We start from the raw sequence: 15,397 nt of genomic DNA, 5'->3' as shown, positions 1-15,397 counted from the left end.
GAAGGGTCATCTAGACTCAAAAGCATTGGCTCTATTCTTTTCCATTGATGTCATCAGACCTACTGAGATTTTCCAGCATTTTCTATTTTTGGCTCAGATTCCAGCATCCGCAGTATTTTGCTTTTAAATTATTATTGGGATTTAACTAAATAATCAGGTTGAGAACTCTTTTCTTAATAATCAGGTTGGGACATAGCTATCTCTACATCAGCAGCTTGTGTGTAACAATTACAACCTACTGTGGGGGCAGACGGAGGGATGCTAAACCAATATTATTCATTCTGTGTGGATGACAATGGGCTCATAACATTAATTACACAGTTAACAATAATAATTATAGACGAGGTCTATAATTTCTTGCAAAAAAATCCACTTCAGCAACTGCCCCTATACAACTTTATCTTGTTTTTTTGTCTCAACAGAAATATAATTCATCTCTTAAATTTATTTTTATACATATATTTGGAGTTTGTAATATGATATATTTAGAGAAAGAAAACAATAATTTGTGCTGGTTTCTTCTGATTCCAGTGCAGGGATTTATAAACACTTGCTAATCTGTAAGCTCTCCTAACCAATAATAGCAATTAACCTCTAATATGTCTCAAGGTAAGCCAGCTGGATTCTGCCAACATAACGAGTCTAGGAAAGTAAAATATCTCTGCACCCGAGCAGCAGGATACATTGTATATTACATTATAATGTTCCTAGTGTAGAAATAGAACTTCCTCTAATTTAACCAAAAGTTTTCAAAAAGAAGTTCAAGGATTTGCAAGAGAGTTGGAGAATGGAGAATCAGCTTTTTACCATTTATATAGATGATCTGGAGGAGGGAACCGAGTGTAGGGTGTCGAAATTTGCGGATGACACCAAGATTGGTGGAACGGCAAATTGTGCGGAGGGTGTGGAGAGTCTGCAGAAGGATCTAGATAGGCTGGGCGAATGGGCCAGGAAATGGCAAATGGAATTTAATGTTGGCAAGTGTGAGGTGGTCCACTTTGGTAGGAAGAATGGTAGGAAGGACTATTACTTACGTGGCGAGAAACTGCAGCAGGCGACGGTGCAGAGGGACCTCGGGGTCCTTGTGCATGAGTCGCAAAAACCCAGCTTGCAGGTGCAGCAGGTGGTCAGGAAGGCAAATGGGATGCTGGCCTTCATAGCGAAGGGGATTGAATATAAAAGTAGGGAGGTTTTGCTGCAGCTGTATAGGGCATTGGTGAGGCCGCAGCTGGAGTACTGTGTGCAGTTTTGGGCGCCGCACCTGCGCAAAGATATTTTGGCCTTGGAGGGAGTGCAGAGGAGGTTTACTAGGCTGATACCGGAGTTGAGGGGGTTGAGCTATGAGGAGAGGCTGAATAAACTAGGCTTGTACTCGTTGGAGTTTAGAAGAATGAGGGGAGATCTCATTGAGACGTATAAGATGATGAATGGGATGGATAGGATAGAGGTGGAGAGACTCTTCCCGCTCAAGAAAGACACTAGGACTAGGGGGCACAGCCTCAAGATAAAGGGGGGGCGTTTTAGAACAGAGTTGAGGAGGAACTTCTTCACTCAAAGGGTGGTGAATCTCTGGAATTCTCTACCCGTTGAAGTGGTGGAGGCTGCCTCGCTAAATATTTTCAAGAAGCGGGTTGATGGGTTTTTGATGAGAGGGGATTAAGGGTTATGGGAAGAGGGCGGGAAAGTGGAACTGAGCCACGACAGATCAGCCATGATCTTATTGAATGGTGGGGCAGGCTCGAAGGGCCAGATGGCCTACTCCTGCTCCTATTTCTTATGTTCTTAATGTAATAACTTCACTGGTGAGAGGAATGTTGTAGAAATGAAAATAAGTCACATGGTGATAGGTAAGACGTAGAATTTGAAAATCATTCTCAGTTGAATGGGATGCAAAGGAGTGAAGGAGGCAGAATTTTGTGTCTTTGGTTTTCTCTATATTCAATTATGACTCATCCAGGACTTCATGTCCTAAAATCCCTACAGTGTAGAAGGGGTCATTTGGCTCATTGAGTCTGCACTGACTGCAGTATCCTATACAGTCCCCCTCCTCCGCCCTATCTCTAACTCCACGCATTTACCACTGCTAACCCATCTAACCTACATATCTTTGGACTGTGGGAAGAAACTGGAGCACCTGGAGGAAACCCACGCAGTCATGGTGACAATGTGCAAACTTCACACCCAATGCTGGAATTGAACCTAGAGCTATGGGGCAGCACTGTGAACCACTCTGCCACCATGCCATATCACAAGCATAAGAGACAAATGGCAGGGATGCAGGACTGAGCATTTTCAAGCATAAACATGATTGGCCAAACAGCCTTCTTTTCCACCGCAAGGCCTTCATCCCAATAATACTGAAGCCTCTAGATTCAAACCCAACTACATTTTATCCAGGTGCACCAGCAACAGTATACCTTGCGATACTTGACAAAGTAGGCATTGATGGGTGAACCACCATCTTTTCCCGCTCTCCAAGTTAAATCATAGCTGTCTGGGTTGGTAGTATGTGGAGCACTGAGAATGATGGGAGCATCAGGTGGAGTCTTTTGTGTTGGCATGGGGGTGATGGATTCTTTCGTTGACTGGTGGTCCAGCAGCACAGTGCCATAGTCATAATCATGGCCAATACTTTCAACACCTTCGTCGCTCTGAACAATATCTGAATCTCTTGCTGGTGGTGTGGGCTCTTGGTCATCAACTGTGCTCTTTGTTTCAAAGGGAACTGGTGGAAAAAAGGACAAAAATGTCTTGTAATTAGTCTCAAAAGTATAGCCACTGTGGCCAATTGCAAGATACCACAAGCATGCAAAATGCTGGCTGCTTAACATTCTTTCTCTCCCCTCCCCCCACATTAAAATGCCATTAGTTCAAACTAGTAAGATTGCTATTCAGAGCCAGAGGAAACATGTTCCATGGTCCCCAGATGTTCAACTCATTGCCTCTTGCAAGAAAACCAACAAAAACTATCAGAGTTTCTCATTTAATTGAAGCCAGACTATGTTTGTTCTCGTTTATTTATTTAGGATACCACAGGCAGCAGCAGGATAGGGGAGGATGGGCCGCACTTGTTGAAACTGGCACATCTCTCAATAACAAAGAAACTATCAATTCTGAGAGGCTGCCAGCACCTCTCAGCTGATCTCAGTATTTGTACTTGAGCATCCAGCTGCAATCATGCTTAACCCTGGAGGTGCTGGCTTTGAGTTATACTTAGAATGTTCTTACTATGCTAAAGGCACTATATAAATGGAAGTTGTTCCAGTACAATGTTACAGCCTCGAAACAGAGCGTCACATAATGAGGTACTGCTAATGCCCCCAGATATTAGGACCCTCCTCAAGAGAACCTCTAATGGTGAAGAAGTGTTTTTTTTTGTTTCAGCATCACAAATTTGCAACATTGATTTCCAAACTACCAACCTTTACAATGCTATGCCAGAGAATTATGTAATCGTGACTCGAGAAACTGTGCTTGACTATCTTGGGAGGAACCCAGTTATTTTGCTCTTGGCACAAATCCAGAACTGCAGTGTAAACGTGGCAACATTTGACGTAAGCTACCCTAAACCAGTGACTATCTGGCATCAATCCGAGCTCAAAAGAATCTGCATCTCATGTGGCACTTGCCAATTAACAACTCTCCACTGGAAGTTTCATTTTAAGAGGGAGGACTGGAGAGGTTTGGGGCCTGCAGCTCCTCCTTTGTGAGCTGTTTTGAAGTTGCCACGTTCGCAGTAGGCAGAAGTCATATTGCAGCAGCTGGCACATCCTTTATTAAGTCTTATTTCAGATTAGATACAAACCATTGCACCCTCTAATATCACAAATAACAACAAGAGAAAACTGAGCTTTTGTAGATGGTGAGATGAGACATATCTACACAGTGCAATGGAATACATCAGTTTTTTGCATTTAGCATGAGCATTATAGATAAAGCTTCCTCTATAACGTCCCATTAAACAATCAGGAGAATTTGTCCAGCAGAGGACAAAAATAGACTCTGCCCAGGTGATACAGCCTGTTAGCTATTAACACACATTATTTACAGTTGTTCAAGAATGTAGTTAAGGTGATCATAATGGATAGTTGTGAATAGGGGGGACTTAGTGGTAGGGGATGGGGAAATGGCTGAGGCCTTGAATAACTTTGTGTCAGTCTTCACGGAGGAGGACGTGAATAATTTGCCGGGTGTTAGCGATGGAAAGATGGTAGAAGTGGAGGGCCTGAATGACATTATCGTTACTAGAGAGGCGGTGCTTGACAGACTGGAGGGACTGATTGTGGACAAGTCCCCAGGACCAGATGGAATGCATCCAAGGGTTCTGAAAGAAATGGCAGAGGTGATAGTGGATGCCTTGGTGGTTATTTTCCAAACGTCGCTGGATTCCGGGGAAGTGCCGGAAGATTGGAAAATGGCTAATGTTACGCCGTTGTTTAAGAAGGGTGGCAGGCAAAAGGCAGGAAATTATAGGCGGTTAGTTTAACATCTGTTGTAGGTAAAATGTTGGAATCCGTGATCAAGGAGAAAATAGCGAGGCATCTTGAGGAGAATTGTTTGATAGAGCAGACGCAGCACGGTTTCGTTAAGGGGAAGTCGTGTCTGATGAATTTATTGGAGTTCTATGAGGATGTGTCTAGGGCGGTGGATAGAGGAGAGCCGGTGGATGTGGTCTTTCTTCATTTTCAGAAGGTGTTAGACAAGGTGCCTCACAAGAGGTTATTACAGAAGGTCAGGGGACATGGAGTTGGGGGTAGGGTGTTAGCGTGGATAGAGGATTGGCTGTCAAATAGGAGGCAGAGAGTGGGGGTCAATGGGTGCTATTCGGATTGGCGGTTGGTGACTACTGGAGTGCCCCAGGGGTCGATGCTGGGGCCTCAGCTATTTACTATTTATATAGATGATCTGGAGGAGGGAACCGAGTGTATGGTGTCGAAATTTGCTGATGACACCAAGATTGGTGGAACGGCAAATTGTGCGGAGGGTGTGGAGAGTCTGCAGAAGGATCTAGATAGGCTGGGCGAATGGGCCAGGAAATGGCAAATGGAATTTAACGTTGGCAAATGTGAGGTTGTCCACTTTGGTAGGAATAATGGTAGGAAGGACTATTACTTACGTGGAGAAAAACTGCAGCATGCGACGGTGCAGAGGAACCTCGGGGTCCTTGTGCATGAGTCACAAAAACCCAGCCTGCAGGTGCAGCAGGTGGTCAGGAAGGCGAATGGGATGCTGGCCTCCATAGCGAGGGGGATTGAATATAAAAGTAGGGAGGTCTTGCTGCAGCTGTATAGGGCACTGGTGAGGCCGCAGCTGGAGTACTGTGTGCAGTTTTGGTCGCCGCACTTGCGCAAGGATATTTTGGCCTTGGAGGGAGTGCAGAGGAGGTTTACTATGCTGATATCGGAGTTGAGGGGGTTGAACTATGAGGAGAGGCTGAATAAACTAGGCTTGTACTTGTTAGAGTTTAGAAGAATGAGGGGAGATCTCATTGAGACATATAAGATGATGAATGGGATGGATAGGATAGAGGTGGAGAGGCTCTTCCCGCTCAGAAAGGACAGTAGGACTAGAGGGCACAGCCTCAAGATAAAGGGGGGGGGGGCAGTTTAGAACGGAGTTGAGGAGGAACTTCTTCACTCAAAGGGTGGTGAATCTCTGGAATTCTCTGCCCATTGAAGTGGTGGAGGCTGCCTCGCTAAATATTTTTAAGACGGGGGTTGATAGGTTTTTGATAGGCGAGGGGATTAAGGGTTATGGGGAGAGGGCGGGAATGTGGAACTGAGACACGACAGATCAGCCATGATCTTATTGAATGGCGAGGCAGGCTCGAGGGGCCAGATGGCCTACTCCTGCTCCTATTTCTTATGTTCTTATAATTCACTCCAGTAGATTTCCTGGTTTCTTGGATGTCTAGCTACATTCTACTCCCAACGGCGCTTAGAAGATTACAAGATCCTGAATGGTTCTCACAAGGTGGACACATTGCGAGTCCAGAACAAGGGGGTATTGTTTTAAAATTAGGGGTCGCCCCTTTAGGACCGAGATAAGGAGAATTTTTCCTCAAATATTGTGCAACTTTTAAACTCTGCCTTAAGACGTTGGAAGTGGGAATCACTAATAGAGGTAGATTGATTCTTCTTGGGCAAGGGAATCAAAGGTTATCAGAATGGATGGGAATGACGTACTCAAAGTACACAGATCAGCCATGATCTATTTGAATGGCAGAACAACGTTGAGGGGCGAAATGGCACACTTCTGTTCCTATTTTGTATGTTCTGCTGACTTTCCCTATCCACAGTAAAAAGTCTGACAACACCAGGTTTTAGTCCAACCGATTTATTGTGTTGTCAAACTTTTTACTGTGTTTGCGCCAGTCCAACGCCGGCATACCCACATCATGACTACTTTCCCTATTCACACATAGGAATTCCCTTGAAACTATTTCAGAGTATAGAACTAAGCACTCAAGAAACTTGAGAATTCGCAGTTTACACAAGAACATAAGATATAGGAGGAGTAGGCCATCTAGCCCCTCGAGCCTGCCCTGCCAATCAATAAGATCATGGCTGATCTGATAGTGGTTCAGTTCCACTTACCCACCTGCTCCCCATAACCCTTAATTCCCTTATTGATCAGAAATCTATCTACTTGTGACTTAAACGCATTTAACGAGGTAGCTTCCACCGCTTCAAATGGGCAGAGAATTCTGAAGATTCACTATCCTGCGGGAGAAGAAGTTTCTCCTCAACTGTTCTAAATTGACTCCCCCTTATTTTGAGGCTGTGCCCTCTAGCTCTTGTTTCCTTTCTAAGTGGAATTCACTCTCTGCCACTACCCTGTCTAGCCCCTTCATTATCTTGTATGTCTCTATAAGATCCCCCTCAGCCTTCTAAACTCCAACTAGTACAGGCCCAATCTACTCAATCTCTCCTCATCTCCAGTATCAACCTGGTGAATTTTCTCTGCAGTCCCTCCAAGGCCAATATATCCTTTCGCAAATGAGAGGACCAAAATTGCACACAGTACTCTAGTTGCGGCCTCACCAGTACCTTGTACAATTGCAGCAAGTCTTCCCTGCTTTTATACTCCATCCCCCTTGCGATAAAGGCCAACATTCCATTTGCCTTCTTGATCACCTGCTGCACCTGCAGACTGAGTTTTTTTAATTCATGCACAAGGACCTTCGGGTCCCTCTGCACAGTAGCATGTTGTAATTTTTCACCATTTAAATAATAGTCAATTTTACTATTATTTTTTCCAAAGTGGACAACCTCACACTTGCAGTTTATTGTAAAATAGAAAATATTTTTTGTTGCAAAAAAATTTCAGTTCCAAGGATAGACAAACAGTTACTAGTGGCACACACATACTACAACCACATGTTTGTATGCATGTGCACACATTTTTATTTGCATGCATGCTCTCCTCAGGTTGTGTTCTGGGAGTCTATCTGAAAACTTCAGTTCTCCATATCCATTGTTGACTTAATTCCAAGAGATTTTTTTGTACACAAGGGGCAAAGTCACTCAAACTGCAACATCCTTTTTTTTCAATTGAACATTAATTTGCAAAATTAGAAAGTCCATTTGCAGGACAGGGCAAACCATGATCAGAGGAATAAAATATTATTCTCCCAAGAAATACAACATGTTGCCACCTAAGCAATTTATCATGATGCTAAATCACTGGGTCCCAAAACCACAAAGGTCCATGCGTGACAGATTTTATAGCTTCACATCTCCCTAGAGACATAGAATAAAACCAGACAACTGAAAAGACTAAATCTAATCTCAAGTTTGAGTCAGCTGGGAATGGACCATAAGCAGAATAAAGATGGGGCTGGGCAATTCATGGAGGAGAGCTGGATTTGGAAAAAAGATAAAGGAGGCAATCACCTGACACCTTTCCATCCTTCTTTGTTTCCCTTCCATCCCATAAATACGTGATCAACAATAACTTATATTTATGCCACACCTTTTGCGTAATGAAACATCCCAAGGTTTGTCACAAGAGCGTACAAAGTATGACACAGCCACATCAGAGATATTAGGTCAGATGTTCAAAAGCTTGCACAGAGGTAGGTTTTAAAGAGCATCTTAATGGAGGAAAGCAAGGCAGGGATGCAGAGAGATACAAGGAGAGTGTTCCAGAACTTGGTGCCGAGGCAAATGAAGGTATGGCTACCAATGGTGGAGCAAGTATAACAGGGGATGCAAAAGAGACCAGAATTTGAAGAGCACAGATATCTTGGAGGGTTGTAGGACCAGAAGACATTACCAAGGGGGACAAAACCCATGAAGGGATTTGTAAACAAAGATGAGCATTTTAAAATCAAGATAAGGCAGGGGAGAAGCCCTGGGTAAGGTGCTTTTTCAGAGAGTTGGTGCAGGCTCGCTGGGCCGAAAGTCCTCTTCTGCACAGTAGGGATTCTATGATTCTTGATCAGGAGCCAATCTAGGTAAGCGAGCACAGGATTGATAGGAGAACAGGACTTGCAGTGACATGGGGAGCACAGTTTTGGATGACTTCCAGTTTATGGAGGGCATAATGCAGGAAACCAACCAGGATTGCATTGGAATAGTCAAATCTAGAGGTAACAAAGACATGAACGAGTGTTTCAGCAGCAGATGAGCTGAGACAGGGTAATGCTGGACAATGCAAAGGAGGTAGCAATAGATGGTCCAAGATGGCCATGATCATCTCATGAATGTGTTGCCTGCACTGGGATTATTAAAAGCTATGAAGGACAAAATCTAACATATCACCTTGCGCTGTTGAAATAGTATTTCGGAATTAAACACCTGGAGTCAATGACCATTGTAATCTAGACATTCTGCACTACAACACCCAATAAACTACAATCACAACTTGAGATTTTTGGTGGAGAAAACTTTAGCAAGGTCACCAGGAGACCTCATTGCTCTTCTTTCAATTGTGCCATGAGATCTTTGAACAGGCAGATGTTGTCTTGGTTTAACGTTGCATCGTAAAGGCAGCAGCTGATACAAAATACCACTCCTTCAGTAATGAGCTGGAATGCCGATCTGCCGAGATCAGTGACAGCAACCTAGGCTAGTGAGTGAGCTGCACAAGCTGTCCTTCATCTTAGTGAATGGCAAAATTGAAATCAGATTTACTCACTAACCATGATTCTATGAATAAGATTAAATACATTCAATAAATATAGAAAATGCTTATTTATTAATGGAATTATCAACTTCAAATGGTAAAAACAAAATAAATATTTACACTTTAGACGCAGCAAAAGCACACAATTCCTGCGGTCAATATTGGGTGCAACTAGCATGCACTTAAGACGCGGGTTGATGGGTTTTTGATAAGAGGGGATTAAGGGTTATGGGGAGAGGGCAATGATTTTATTGAATGGCGGGGCAGGCTCGAAGGGCTAGATGGCCTACTCCTGCTCCTATTTCTTACGTTCTTGTGTTCTTAACTTTTCCTTGCTTTACCACTTCACTCAAATGGGTAGGAAAAAAACTACAGGGATGGGAGTCAGCGGAATGCAACAACCCTGCGTGTGGGCAATGGTCAACAAAGTGTCTTGGGGGCTGCACTCAGAATCCACATGGGCAATTTGTGGTCCCCAGGCTGCAGGTTTCCCATCACTGACCTAGATTATGAATGCAAGAATTGGGACTTGGTGTGACACATCTGGAAGGTAGACTAAACTACTGAGCTAAACTCAGGTAAGGTGTATAAGCCCAAACTGACACGGTCTAACATTTTACACACACACATGACTGGTGACAAGAGATGTTCATCACAGGCAACACAAAGGCATTGAACTGTCTGTGGCTATTGTGCTACTAGGGAGGAATTCCATTATTCCATCTCTCATTTATGGAATAAAGTTCTTTTGAAAACTATGTTTGAGACAATATAGTGCAAATAAACCACTTTTTGTATATTTGCTCTGCAAAGGCTTGATATGAATATGGAACTCTCCAGACTAAGATGTCCATTGAATCATCATGTTGTTTCATTAAAAGGAGAATGTTGTTGAAAAATGTTTATTCCATTTTTTTTTTAATATATTGGCCAAGCCATAATGACGTGCTAAATTATTCATCAGGTTACAAATTATAGCAAGATTTCTCAGCAAACAATCCCTCTATTCTTTTATGCTGAGTCAAGGCTAGGGCAGTGAGTTCACCATTGCCAAGAGGAACTGAGTATTGCAGTACCACATGGGTAAATGACAGGATCATTACCCATTCAATTCTTAGGCCTAGACATTTTGGATGGCGGAGGTTTGGTTCACACCACCCGGAGAGTCAGCAGTGAATACATCCCTACTGACTCCATCAGGCCTGTTGCTATTTTATACTCAAAAGAGTGGTGAATAGCAGCACATGGAAGGACATTCCATCTTGGAGGGCTGCCAGCCGATCAGGTAGAGCCCTGCAGTGGCCAGAAGAAGCACTCCATCACCAGGCCTGGGATTAAGTGCAGGAAGCCAATGTGAAGTTAAGCGGCAGGGGTCTTGGGGAGGCTAAGGATAGTGGATGGTGTGTGTGTGCGTGTGTGTGTGTGGGGCAGTGGGGTGGAGGGGGGGGGAAACAGGACATTGCGTTATCGGGGATAGATCAAGAAGGGGTTGGAGAGGAGGTCTGGTTCATGAAGGGGGAACACCCTAGTTAGATGATGGCTTCCCAATGGAGGCCCCTCAAAATGCTTCCATGGGAGCATAAAATTCCAGCCCAGGACTTCGGTTCCTATCCTGTCGGAAGAAAGGACGAAGGGTCCCTCCCACCAATGAGTATGATATGGTGGAGGAGGAAATAGGGAAGGCAGAGTGCTCAGATACAATGATTCCAAAAGCCTCAAGAGCAGCAGTGGTTACTGGCTTAGAATCCTAAATATTTCAGCAATCATTCCCAAGTTCATCAAGGACTAGGGGGAGGCAGGAGCAAAATGGTAATGTAACTAGTAATCCAGGATAACACACTGGGGGATGTGGGTCAAGTTGATAAAATTTAAAATCAATTCATAAATCTGGAATTAAAACCCAGTCTCAGTAATGAGGAATATCAAATCATTGTCGATTGTTGTCAATGCTCATCTGTTTTACTGATATGCTTTAGGGAAGGAAATCAATCAGCACTTCTTTATGTTAAATACCACTTGGAAGAAGCACCAAAGTCAGCAAATGCACAGAGTGTACTCTGGGTGGGAGACTTCAATGTCTATCACCAAGAGTGGCTCAGTAGCACCATTACTGGCCAAGCCCTAGACTATGTCTATGGCAGGTGATTAGGGAATCAGCAAGAGGAAAAAACCTCCTTGGCCTCAGCTGCACCAATCTACCTGATGCAGATGCATCCATTCACAACAGTATTAGCAAGAGTGAGCCCCTCATAATCCTGGCAGAGATGAAATCTCATGTTCACACTGAAGACAGTCTTCATTGTGTTAGTATCACTGTGCTAAATGGGATAGATTTCAAACAGACTTAACATCCCAAAACTAGGCTTTCAGGAGGCATTATAGGCTATCAGCAGTAGAATTGCATTCACACCACAATCTGTAACCTCATGGTCCAGTATATCCCCCACTCTATTACCATCAATAAAGGGATCAACCACGGTTCAAAGGGGAGTTCAGGAGGGCATCTCATCAGCAGTACCAGCCATACCTAAAAAAGAGGCATCACTCTGAAGCTACAGCTTAGGACTATTTCAATGGTAGAAACCGCAGAAGCATAATGTGATACAGCAAAGCAATCCTGTAACCAACACATCAGATTTAAACTCTGCTGTCCTACCACATCCATTTGCAAATAAACAACTGGAGGAAGAGGCTGCACAAATATCCCCATCTTCAATGATGGGGAGGCCAGCTTTTCAGGACAAAAAAAAAGGCATTTGGAATCATCTTTTGACAGAAGTGTCAGGTTGATGATCCAGCTCTGCATTCCCGAGGTCCCCAACACCACAGACGCCACTCTTTAACTAATTCAAATCACTCCACATAGAAATAGCTGAAGGCACTAGGTATTGCAAAGGCTATGAATTCTGACATTTTGGAAATCGTGAAGAATTGAGCTCCAGAGCTAGCTGTACTCTTAGCCAAGCTATTCTAGTACAGCTATAACGCTGCCAGTAGAAAATTGACTAGTTATGCCCTGTCCACAATAAGCAGAATAAATCCAATCCACTAACTATCACCCCATCAATACTCTCACTCATCCACAGAGTGACAGAAGGAATCATCAACAGTGCTATCGAGAAGCAGTTGCTGGGCAATAACAAACTCAATGATGCTCAGTTTGGGTTCTGCCAGGGCCACTCAGCTCCTGACCTTACAGCTTTGGTCTAAACATGGATAGAAGAGTTGAACTCAGGAGGTGAGGTGAAAGTGATTGCCCTTGACACAAGGCAGCATTTGGTCACGTGCGGCATCAAGGAGTCCTAATGCAACGAAGTTGATAAGAATTGGGTGAAAGCTACCCAAAGGTTGGGCTCATCTAGCACAAAGGAAGACGGCTGTGATTGTTGGAGGTCAGCTGTCTCAGCTCAAAGACATCACTGCAGTTGCTGTTCTCGGACCCAATCATCTTCAGCTGTTTCATCAGTGTAATTCCTTTCATCATAAGGTTAGAAGTGGGGATGTTTGTTGATGATTGCACAATGTTCAACAACATTTGCAACTCCTCAGATATGGATGCAGTCTATGTCCAAATGCAACAAGACTTGGAAAATATCCAGGCTGGGCTGACAAGTTGCAAATAACAATTACACCACATAAGTTTGAGCAATGGCCATCTCCAACAAGACAGAATCCAACCGTTTCCCCATAACATTCAATGGCATTACCATCAATGAATACCCGACTAACAACATCCTGGGGGCTTACCATTGATCAGGTGAACTGGATCGTACATATAAACACTATCCCACAGCAGCAGATCAGGAGTTGGGAAATTCTAGGTAAGTAACTCATTTCCTGTTCACTGTCCACATGGCACAAGGTCAAGATTGTGTTGCAACACTCTCCAGTTGCCTGAATGGGTACAACTCCAACAACATTCAAGTAGCTCAACATTATCCAAAATGAAGCAGCCTATTTGTTTGGTACCCCATCCAATCTGTAAACATTCACGTCCTCCACCGCTGACTCAGTGGCAGCAGTGTGTACTACCCTTTCAATCTATTCTTTCTCATTAGCAAAGTGATGGAAAGTACCATCAACAGTGCTATTATGCAGCAGTTACAACATGCAGCACAGCAACTCACCAAGGTTCTTTCAATAACACCTTCCAAATCCACAACTTCTTGTTGTCTGGAAGGACAAGGGCAGTAAGCTGTGTGGAATACAACCACCTGAGGATCCCCTTTAAGCCACACACCATACGGAATTAAAAATATATATGGTGGCAGCTCACCATCTTTGAGAGCAGCTAGGGATGGGCAATAAATGCTGATCATGCCAGCAACACCCACATCTCATGAAGTAATAAAAAAAAAAGCCAATTGCAAGTTATATCTCCAAGACTGGAAATAACAGGCTGAGGCAGGAAGCTACAGGTTATTAACATTCAGGTGAAGATGTAATATCAGTGCAAAGTAGAACAAGGGCAGCATTCCAAAATTACAATCGACTTGTTTTCCACTTTGAAATGGAGTTTCAATGGCAACAATCCGGCCCAATTAGACCTAAAATTGTCACCATGGAAACCAAGATTGCCAAAGCCAAATTATGAAACATACACAGAAAATTCAGTTCAGAAGCAGTTCTTTACATCCAGCTATTCACCCAAATATTCACTGACTAAAAGCATTCTTCCCAGTCTGCCACCAACCTCTTCCTAGATTACAATCCATACCTTTGTCACTTCTTTACACAACTTTTCAGTTACTCTTCTGGTACACGAATGAAGAGACTTTGGCATGACAAGTGTTAGAACATAGAACAGAACAGTAGTGCACAGTACAGGCCTTTTGGCCCTCAATGTTGTGCCGAGCTACATCCAAACCCAAGATCAAGCTATCCCACTCCCTATCATTCTGGTGTGCTCCATGTGCTTATCCAATAACAGCTTGAAAGTTCCTAAAGTGTCTGCCTCCACTATGTTGCGAGATATCGCCTCAAATGATCACCACAACTTCATCACATAATCTAAGAGCAAGAAAAAATGAAGCTTACCAACTGACAGAAAGGCCTCTGCTTGTACTGAACCAATTTTGTTGGAGGCTTCGCAAATATATTGTCCAGAACTTTCCAGTGATGCAGATGGTATACAGAGAGAACTTGATCCAGCCCTAGACACAGTGAGGTGAGGTGTATTTGAGCTTGTACTGCCCATGCCAGATAGTTGAGAATTCCGAGATTTTGACCGGAGAATATGTGAAGGGTGGCTGCTGATTAGTCCATGGCGATCAAACCAGCGGATGATAGGTGTTGGCTGACCACTGGCATTGCAGGTCAGTGTGACAGGTTCTCCTTCAGTAACTCTCAAATTAGTGGGTGGGGAGATAATCACAGGTTTTATGCCTCTGTCTGCAGAAAGGAATAAATCTGGAGTCATTCACTGAAATAAATGATGTTTGAATTAACACAAATTTTATAAATTAACACAGTGCCTTTCTGAAACGACTGCTCAGTCCCCAGAGATCTGACTTGATGTCCATGAATTCACAAGGTTCCTGCTAGTGATTGTTACCCAATGACCGTTAATGGAAAGTAAGCCTTAATGGCCTTTAGACTGCTGTCACTCTTCCTCTCTCATGATAGTCAAATTCACGTACACCCATAGAGATTAATCATTTTGGTGAGATAAGAGGAAAAAAGCTGTTCAAAGAAAATTTACAAAGGGAAAACAATTGCCTTCGATCAATTTCTAACTTGACACTATTGAAAAAAGTGTAATTAATGCATGGTTAGTGATGCTGTAAGACAGTCAAAATCCTGGAATTTCTTCCTTAACAGCACAGTGGATGTCACATGGACTGCCATAGATCAAAGCAGCAACTCATTACCACCTTCTCAAGAGCAATTAGGGATGAGCAATAAATGGCGTCAACAACGCTCATATCCCAAGACTAAATAAATTTTTAAAATATCCTCGCTCATTTTAACCATGTAACATATCTTGAAAAGAGCACCCATATGTTTTGTAGTATCAATGGTGTATAAACTATTCTGCTCTTCAATAATATCAAATTGGAAGTTGACCACAAATAACAGACTCCTTGATCTTCCTCTGCAAATTTTCTTTTCACAACTTTTTCCTCCTTGGTGATATACTGATGGGTGTGTTATCTCACCAAATTGGTTATTCTTCACAGGTGCGCCTGGACAATAATTTGACCTCGATCAGAGGGGAAGGGAAATCAGTGGTATTAACACTGCCTAAAAACCACAGGGCACACTTTCC

At 43.3% G+C, this 15,397-nt stretch overlaps 1 protein-coding gene across 4 annotated transcripts in view; it reads right to left on the bottom strand.

Annotated features, from left to right (window-relative positions):
- The window catches only part of cdon (cell adhesion associated, oncogene regulated), a 194,762-nt gene that overhangs the window by 36,877 nt on the left and 142,488 nt on the right, over positions 1–15,397 (bottom strand). For all 4 annotated transcript variants that reach the window (XM_080182261.1, XM_080182262.1, XM_080182258.1 and 1 more), the window contains 2 exons: positions 14,167–14,520; positions 2,418–2,725 (listed from right to left, as the gene is read on the bottom strand). In XM_080182261.1, the coding sequence (XP_080038387.1) occupies positions 2,418–2,725; positions 14,167–14,520 (662 nt within the window). The remainder of the gene's footprint in view (positions 1–2,417; positions 2,726–14,166; positions 14,521–15,397) is intronic.

This window comes from Carcharhinus amblyrhynchos, unplaced genomic scaffold (assembly GCF_965287045.1).
Source record: "Carcharhinus amblyrhynchos unplaced genomic scaffold, sCarAmb.v2.hapA scaffold_49, whole genome shotgun sequence".
NCBI classification, from domain to species: Eukaryota; Metazoa; Chordata; class Chondrichthyes; order Carcharhiniformes; family Carcharhinidae; genus Carcharhinus; species Carcharhinus amblyrhynchos.
This window is presented reverse-complemented; position numbering and strand designations above follow the sequence as displayed.